This window comes from Cherax quadricarinatus, chromosome 32 (assembly GCF_038502225.1).
Source record: "Cherax quadricarinatus isolate ZL_2023a chromosome 32, ASM3850222v1, whole genome shotgun sequence".
Lineage (NCBI taxonomy): Eukaryota > Metazoa > Arthropoda > Malacostraca > Decapoda > Parastacidae > Cherax > Cherax quadricarinatus.
This window is the reverse complement of record NC_091323.1, coordinates 25,022,811-25,032,810: the sequence shown is the minus strand read 5'-3', so window position 1 is coordinate 25,032,810 and position 10,000 is coordinate 25,022,811. Positions and strand designations below refer to the sequence as shown.

Below are 10,000 nucleotides of genomic sequence, written 5' to 3'. Positions count from 1 at the left end.
GGAGAAAGACCTTGGGGTGACCATAACACCGAGCACATCACCGGAGGCACACATCAACCAAATAACCGCTGCAGCATACGGGCGCCTGGCAAACCTGAGAATAGCATTCCGATACCTTAATAAAGAATCGTTCAAGACACTGTACACTGTGTGTGTTAGGCCCATACTGGAGTATGCAGCATCAGTCTGGAACCCACACCTGGTCAAGCATGTCAAGAAGTTAGAGAAAGTACAAAGGTTTGCAACAAGGCTAGTCCCAGAGCTCGAGGGAATGTCGTACGAGGAAAGGTTAAGGGAAATCGGACTGACGACACTGGAGGACAGAAGGGTCAGGGGAGACATTATAACAACATACAAGATACTGCGGGGAATAGACAAGGTGGACAGAGATAGGATGTTCCAGAGAGGGGACACAGGGACAAGGGGTCACAACTGGAAGCTGAAGACTCAGACGAGTCACAGGGAAGTTAGGAAGTATTTCTTCAGTCATAGAGTTGTCAGCAAGTGGAATAGCCTAGCAAGTGAAGTAGTGGAGGCAGGAACCATACATAGTTTTAAGAAGAGGTATGACAAAGCTCAGGAAGCAGAGAGAGAGAGAGGATCCAGTAGCGATCAGTGAAGAGGCAGGGCCAGGAGCTGAGTCTCGACCCCCTGCAACCACAATTAGGTGAGTACAATTAGGTGAGTACACATACACACACACACACACACACACACACACACACACACACACACACACACACAAAGACGGGATGTTCCAGAGATGGGACACAGACACAAGAGGTCACAATTGGAAGTTGAAGACTCAGATGAATCAAAGGGATGTTAGGAAGTATTTCTTCAGTCATAGAGTAGTCAGGCCATGGAATAGCCTAGAAAGTGATGTGGTGGAGGCAGGAACCATACATAGTTTTAAGGCGAGGTATGATAGAGCTCATGGGGCAGGGAGAGAGAGGACCTAGTAGCAATCAGCGAAGAGGCGGGGCCAGGAGCTGTGACTCGACCCCTGCAACCACAAATAGGTGAGTACAAATAGGTGAGTACACAGACCATTTTCTTGCACACCTTTTAAGATAGTTTTGATAGCTTTTTTGGATGTCTTCTCATTGCATACTTTAATTGAATGTACCATACTCTTAGACTCTCTTATTATTATGTACTTGTGAGAAATTTAATATTAATTTTATACTGTATTTTATATTTTTGGCTACAAATCAACTTGCATTTACTTGACAGAAGATGTACCAAAATTTACCTTCAATATAATGGTTTTTATCTAAAAAAATTCCATTTTGTGGAATTCCCTAAAACATGTAGCATTTTGGGCTTGTACACACAAGTGAGTTTCATACATATACAATACATAAATCTAAAAGTAGTACAGTGTACTGTATTCCTCTCACTTATGGAGTCTTGTGCTATAATTTGTGACTTTTATGTGGAATGTTAGTAGTTTGTGTTTGTGCTGTTTTGGCAGTATTTTTGACATTGTACTGCATATGTACATGTTGAGTTTGAGAATTTCAGCAACTGTGCTGCTGGATGTGTATTTGGCATCAGTGACCAGGCTTTGAGGCATGGTCACAGACCGGGCCACGGGGGTGTTGACCCCCGGAACTCTCTCCAGGTAAACTCCAGGTATAGCCAAATACATTTGTAACATTTGCTAACTGTATTATTTAAGTTTGACATTAAGTATTGATGGACTTGAGTAATTACTCCCCTAGTATATGAAACAGCTTAGTTTTCTGATTCTATGTTCCTTTTTAAATTGATTAAATGTGCTGTTTTTGATCAGTTGTTTCCTTTTATGGAATAATGTTTTACTGTCTGTTCAATATACATACACAGGTCATATCATTCATCTGAAACTGCTTTGAGTAAAGTTTATGATTTAGTACTGAATGCTTTGTTGGACCTCTCCACTGCAATTCATACCATTGATCATGAGTTACTGGTAAGTGATCTTTTTGGCTGTGGCCTTTGGGATACTGTGCTGAAATCATATCTCTCTGGTTATTCATATTAAATAGTAGTCAATGATTTTGTATCTGATCTGTCTCCTTTGTCCTATTGTTTCTCAGGGCTTTGTTTTTGTACTGGCATTGTTTACTGTTAGTGGCCTAGCCTATTGTTGGATGCCTATGGGATTGATTTTCATTTTCATTTTGATATACAAGGCTTTGTCTTTATTTTAAATGTGGAAGATGTTTTTGGTGGATATTAAGACTTGAATGACTAACTACAAAATTTAAGTGATGGTAAGACCAAAATCTGGAGTGCTGGGGCAACCTTGGAGAAGTATTGAAGAGAAAGATTGGTGCCTTTGATTGTGGCCCTATCAGTTTGTAGCCTGTGGTGGATCTGGGTGTCTACCTGGATTTTTCATTGTCATTTGTTGGACTTGTCAACCATATTGTTAAATCTTTAAGTTTTCATACACATAATCTATTGTTAGAAATTATCTTGATAAGCAGAGTATCTTGGGCCTTACCCTCACTTCAGGTTTTACCTGATCATCTGATCCAAGAACACTTGCTGGAGACCGCCAGTATTTTCACAGTAGAGTTGTGTGTTGTTGCCATATTCATCACTGCCACATCCTTTGCCTTATTTACTGTGGTCACACTTCCAAAGTGTATTACAAACTATCAAGAGTTTTTATTTCTCCTTTCTTTGCTCTTAGTTTTGGGGAAACGACTTGTGTAACTGCATGCAGGAGCCATGAGACTCTTGCATAGATATTTCATGGAAAGATGCCCAGTGTTACTGTGAGGATTGTCAAAGTGTTCCGATAGTCAGATATATTTTGACTGTGCCATTTATCAAGAAGGTTGTAGACTTCATTTCCATCCTCAAACTAATGCTCTAATGCTCTTTCTGCTTGTGGAAAGTCACACCTTTAATCCCTTCAGTGTCAGAAGCTCTAAGAAGCATTTTTCTGAAATGGTAGAGAATCATCTTCTGAAGGTGTTTAGCAGTCTGGGTGCAATTAAACCCACTTTCGAGTCTTTACACTCTAACGCCCTTACTTTTTCCCTCCTGGCTGACGGACCCACCTTTGACACAGACTCTCTGTTTGACTACTTTTTGACAGCAAATGATTTATTACACTAACTTTGATAACCCTTTCTTAAGCGCTCCTCACAGCCCCTCCTAACTTTACCTTTATTGTCATCCCCACCCTTATTTACCCTTAGATCCTGCATCAATTTCTACCCTGCAGTGCTGTATGACCCTGGTAGGTTCAGCACTTCCTTTTGATTATAATAATAATTAAGCCAATTCTGTTGCTCAGTTCAACCAAATTCTTAGCTATTTCACTGTAGTGCCTTCTGTTCTGTTGATTGAGCGCATAACACCGCCAATTATACACAAAATAAAAAAACAAATTCAAATTTAAAAACAGAGTCCAAAATAAACACTATAGAAATTCCAGGAACAAGAGCAACATTTCCTCGGTTCATTAATCACATCCTCAGGTCTCTCCTACATTACACTTACCCTCCATTTTTAATTCATCATTACAAAAAAGTTTGAAAATTTGTCCTATTTCTTGATGAAATTAACCAGGAATGATTGGTCATGGTTTACAGTATCCCAGTTATTAAAACAAAATAGTAAAAAATGCACTGAATAGACTGGAAAGTGTAAAGGACCCTTACCCATCCTCAGAGAAATCATTAAAATTTAATATTTCCACTATTTGGACTCTAGTTTCAAGCTGCTACTGGTCCTGAAACCAACCAGAATCATCCCTATTTCAGTATTATGTCTTCCATTCTATCAAATGATACCAAGAAAGAGCCAATAGAGCCATAAAATCCAGCCTAGAAAACACCTCAGATTCACTCTTTTTACCCAGATACAAGGTCAGACGTTTTCTTTTCTCATCTTGCACTGTGTGAGGTTGGATTCTTTATAATGTGCACCCCTCACTGCACAGGCCAAAATTTACTGCTCACAGCTTATTTGAGGAAGCCGAGCTCAAAATGTAGACCTACATACGCGACCCAGGTGTCAGTAACATAGATCTATGTACGAGACAGTGAAAGGGTTAATGCAGAAATGCAAATTTTTTGAGACTGACATTGTCTACACTTCTGCCAATGTCTGCACCCTTCTGTTACACATGTTGAATGTCCCACACGTGTTTAACAATTTTGTCACGACCATTATAACAAGTCGAGATCTTGAAGATGCGGTTTATCAATTACAAGATGATAAATTTAGCGAGGCTGAAATGCAAAGAAAAGCAAATGTAAAATTGGTCATTGTATTCTTAGAGAATGGAATGCATTTCTACATAAGGAAGAGGCAGAGATCTTCATATGTACAAAAGTTAATTAATAATATTGAGTTGAAGAAACTTAGACACTTTTGATAAACTATTTGAATGAAAACATGTTCTGTGAAAGCTGAAGGAATGTACATTGTTAAGGAAAATGTTACTTCAAGATGACAGTGCCATATCAGTGTTCATTAATTTTAAAATAAGAATAATTGTTTTATGGTGTGAAATTTAAATAATTTTCAGAACCAGATGGTTTCTTTAAGAATTTATTTAATGTTTTAGGATTTTCATACAAAAATAATGGATCGTAACATATTCCATAATTATCTCCATGTTTCAGTAATGATTTTAAATACCTGTATTTGTAATACAGTATAAAAATGAGATATTTTCAATTCTCATTTTTTTCAGCCTTTTATAATCTATATCACTAAATCTTTTTTCATGCTTGAAAATAAACTCAGTTTGCAAAGTCATCACACAGTTTAAAAGACTTCCTGAAATTGCATCAATGATCAGCAATGTTTCAGAGCAGTAGGCACCATGAATTAAAGTAAATTAAAAGGAGACTCACGAAATCATAACAACATGATTGGAAACAAACCAGGGACTGGGTGGGGTTTGATCCCACGGTGAGCGAGTCGTAAAACTCCAGGCCAGTGCTTAAGACACTGGGCTAAATCATATTGTAACCAGCTGGCCCAGTGGCTTGCAAACTGGCCTGGAGTTTACAGCTCACTTGCCGTGGGTTCAGATACCACCTGTTCTGTGGTTTAAAAGGAGATACTTTGATTATAATTAATTTCAAGCACATTTGTATCCTATGTTTAGATAAATAAGGATGTACGTAAAGTGTGTGTGATGGGTTATATTCCAAGAAATTTAAACTCTTATCTATTATTCTTTCCTTTAGAGTATATCTTATGTATTTGTCCTTGTCCTTGTGCCAACTGTTTGTGTACTGCTTCCTGAATTACTCCTTAACTAGGAAAACTTTTATTTTGAAATCCATCTATACAGCAATATTTTGGATTTGATTAATTATATGTATTATGCAGTTTTGATGTGTGGAAAGTTTGGCTGTTTGTAATAGCTCATTTGTATAAGGACTTGATATTAGTGTGTGCTTACATATAGGTATAGGTATATATATGCATATATATACAAACTGTGGCTAGCTGGGGGATCAAACCCGTGTTGTTTTAGCTCACCTTGTGGGAAGAGTGAAAATTCACAATGCTCTAAACCACTGGACCATACAGTCCTACAAACAGCATGAGCCTACAGTGCATAAGTGTTCACAATAAAGCTAACAGAATCCTTGGCTTCTTATCAAGAAGTATAAATAACAGAAGTCCTCAGGTTGTTCTTCAACTCTATATATCTTTGATTAGGGCTCATATAGATTATGCTGCACAGTTCTGGTCACTTTATTACAGAATGGATATAAATGCACTGGAAAATGTACAAAGGAGGATGACAAAGTTGATCCCATGTATTAGAAATCTCCCCTATGAGGATAGACTGAGGGCCCTGAATCTGCACTCTCTAGAAAGGCGTAGAATTAGGGGGGATATAATTGAGGTGTATAAATGGAAAACAGGAATAAATAAAGGGGATGTAAATAGCATGCTAAAAATACCTAGCCTAGACAGGACTCGCAGCAGTGGCTTTAAGTTGGAAAAAATTCAGATTCAGAAAGGATATAAGAAAGTTCAGGTTTGGTAATAGTGTTGTGGATGAGTGGAAGAGACTCCTGAGTACCGTTATAGAAGATATTGTGTAGTTTTAATAATAGGTTAGATAAATACAAGAGTGGGTGGGTGCGAGTTGGACCTGACTAACTTGTGCTACTAGGTTAGATGCCGTGCTCCTTTCTTAATAGAATATGACCTGACCTGACTAGGTTAGGGTGTTGGCTTAACCCTGTAGGAGAATTGGACTTGCCTCACATGGGCCAGTAGGCATGCTGCAGTGTTCCTTCTTTCTTATGTTCTAACTAGGCAACCACACCATCATATGTCCTCACAACATGAAGCAAGCCCAGCTCGCTAGGCTCATGTTTATAGGATTGTATGGTCTACTGGTTTAGAGCATCATGAATTTTCACTCTTCCCACGAGGTGGGCTAAAACAACATGGGTTTGATCCCCTGGCTAGCTGCAGTTTGTTATCATTTAAATACCACTTGTTCATAGTTACAATAATATATATGTAGATATATACATACACAATTATATATTTTTCTCTTATAAATTTTTATTGAATTTTCTCTTATAAATGTTAATTTGCTTAAATTTTATGAAGAAGCATAGAAATTGGTAAAAACAGCCTTTGCACACTATCCATGGCAATTGCCATTTTGTCTGCTTCGACTTGCACAAATTCTTTTGCCAATATTTTCATTACCAGCTCCTGAGATGACTTCTTCCATTAATGTTCTTCTTTTTATTCTCTCTCCTAGGGCATATTTGGGGTACCTTTTTGCTAGTTTCAGGTTGAGTAGTCACCAGGGAGTATGGGAGAAGCATATATATTGACTTTAAAAGTTTTGATCCATCACATTCAACTTAAAATATCCTTTGGAATTTTGCTAGTATTCATAATGGTTTGTGTATCACCGACATTTTTGTGTAAATTTTTTTGTTCACTGAGTTTGAAGTCATTAAAGTGCATCTCCTATCCAAATTTCTACTGATGACACTTTAACACTGTTCTTTCCTTTACAGGGTGTACCACTTTCCCATGACATTTGGGAGAAAAGCCACCCAGATAAATGAGCATGGAACTCCAATACATTATATAGAATAATACTTTCAACTTCAGTAAATCTTAAAAAAACTGGCACTTAAAAAACTTTTATCTTTGAAATCTTGCAATTTTTGAAGGTTGTCTCAATTGGCACATTTTAAAAACTAGCAGCTAAACCATTTTTATTCCATATGTACAGTACCATCTTCTGTACCCACTTCAGTGTATTATTTGCTTGTGAAATTTGTAAATTTGCTGTCTTGGGAAACTAGCGTAAAGCATTGTTTTATTTTCAAGAATTTTGCAAACAGTATTTTTCTGAAGTTCTTGAGAAACCATTATGGCCTCAGCACCAAGTGTGCCAGTTTTTACCAAGTTTACTGTATGTGCTTTTAGTTGAAACCATGCCTTTTACAAAGCAAAGGAAATTCTTATATGTCAGAACATACAAATCTCAAGACTTGACTCTGAGATCCTGGATTTTTGAGCAGAAACCCAGCTAGCCTTAGCTTGTCTTATTCTTAAAGATCACAGTGGAAATGCTTATGCTAGCCTGAAGAAAAGGGTGTCTGTCATCTTATCAAGCGTAGTTAAAAAACCAGTAATAATTCTGAGCAGTGTGTTTATTAAGCATTAGTAATCTAATTAGCTTCAAGATTTGCACTGTTATGTATTTCAGTGAAGTTCTTATTAATATTTATTCTGTTTTTATCATGTTCTTAGAATATGTAATTGCATTATTTCTGTTCATTGAACATTCTTTGAATAAGTCCAGTTAGCAACGATTCTTTCCAATTTAATTTTATGGCATATAGATGTTATATACAATATTAATTGGGGTTAATAAATTCTTTCTCCTTACAGCTTCAAACACAATGCATCTTTTGTTACTAGACTACCCACGATACGCCGCCATAGAAATGTTCATTCACCTTCCATCAAAAACAGGCACACGGACTCCAATCATGCACTAGAAAATCTTGTTAATTCCAATAGGTAAGTAAAAATTATGGCTATTCATTATATTAAAATATTAAACCATAATCTTGGTGAAATATAAAAAAAATCTTTGCCAATTAGTGATATAATATTGTATTGGTATTGTATACTATTTTATTCGCTGAAGTTCTTCACATCGCACTCTACCGAATATTATTGTAGTGGAACTTTTATAGAACTGTTTACTATGGCAAATGCAGTCAACCAGTTTTGTAACTGAACAGGATACAGTAGCATAGTGGAAATGTAAGTAAAAGACAAATAACTGATGTAAGTATTTGGCTTACTTACATTCATGTGGTTATGACAATGGAGTCAGTGATGTAGGGTTTGTCACACCCACAGAGAAGTTTACACCAAGACCCAAGTTGTACCCAGGATGTTCATAAACTTAATAATAAGCTGGAATATCACACTAATATATTTTCATTGATTTAAATAATAATGTTAACTTTGTTGCAGTATACTATTTTTTTTTTTTTACACCAGCCATTTCCCACCGAGGCAGGGTGAGCCAAAAAGAAAGAAAGAAAAAAAAAACTTTCACTATCACTTGTACATAATCACTGTCTTTGCAGAGGCAAAATATTACCCTGCTCATAATCCAATAGCTCATCAGGTCCCAAAAACCATTGGTCTCCATTCACTCCTATCTAACACACGCACGCTTGCTGGAAGTCCAAGCCCCTCACCAACAAAATCTCCTTTACCCCTTCCATCCAACCTTTTTGAGGATGACTAATACCCTGCCTTTCTTTCCCTATGGATTTATATGCTCTCCAGGTCATTCTGCTTTGTTCCATTCTCTCTAAACGACCGACCTAACCACCTCAACAACCCTTCTTCAGTCCACTGACTAATACTTTTAGTAACTCCACACCTCCTCCTAATTTCCACACTATGAATTTTCTGCATAATATTTACACCACACATTGCCCTTAGACACAACATCTCCACTACTTCTAGCCTCCTTGCTGCAGCATTTACAACCCATGCTTCACACCTATATAGGAGTGTTGGTATGACTCTTGTACATTCCTTTCTTTGCCTCCATGGATAACATTCTTTGTCTCCACATATACCTCAATGCACCACTCGCCTTTTTTCCTTCATAAGTTCTATAGTTAACCTCATCCTTCATAAACCCATCTGCTGACAAGTCAACTCCCAAATATCTGAACACATTCACTTCTTCCATACTCCCTACAATGTTATACCCAATGTTTCTTTATCTGAATTGTTTGATGCCCTCATTACCTTACTCTTACCTATGTTCACTTTTAACTTTCTACCTTTACACACCCTGTCAAACTTATCCACTAACCTTTGCAACTTTTCTTTAGACTCTCCCAAAAGCACAGTATCAGCAAAAAGTAAATGTGTCAACTCCCATTTTGTATTTGATTCCCCATAATTTAATCCCACCCCTCTCCCCAACACCCTAGCATTTACTTCTTTTACAACCCTGTAAATATGTTACAACAACCATGGTGACATTACACATCCCTGTCTAAGACCTACTTTTACTGGGAAGTAATCTCCTTTCCTACGCACCCTAACCTGAGCCTTGCTATCCTCTACAGCATTTAGTAACTTACTATCTATTCCATACACTTGCAACATCTGCCACAAATTCTCCCTTGTCCACTCCATCACATGCCTTTTCTAAATCCATAAATGCAGTGAAAACTTCCCTACCTTTATTTAAAAACTGTTCACATATATGCTTCAATGTAAACACTTGATCTACACATCCCTTTCCCATTCTAAAGCCTCCTTGTTCATCTGCAATCCTGCTTTCCGTCTTGCCTCTAATTCTTTCAATAATAACCCTACCATACACTTTACCTAGTATACTCGGTAAACTTGTTCCCTTATAATTTTTACAATCATTTTTGTCCCCCTTTCCTTTATATAAAGGAACTACACATGCTCTGGACTTCCAGCAGGCGTGCAT

The 10,000-nt window shown here is 37.4% G+C and overlaps 1 protein-coding gene across 5 annotated transcripts in view; it reads left to right on the top strand.

The window, feature by feature from the left end:
- LOC128690283 (potassium voltage-gated channel subfamily KQT member 1) overlaps positions 1-10,000 on the top strand; it is an 840,902-nt gene that overhangs the window by 542,689 nt on the left and 288,213 nt on the right. For all 5 annotated transcript variants that reach the window (XR_011392684.1, XM_070090551.1, XM_070090547.1 and 2 more), the window contains one exon: positions 7,909-8,040. Coding sequence is in view for 4 of the 5 variants with exons in the window: in XM_070090551.1 (XP_069946652.1) it covers positions 7,909-8,040 (132 nt within the window). In the remaining variant the exon portion in view is untranslated. The remainder of the gene's footprint in view (positions 1-7,908; positions 8,041-10,000) is intronic.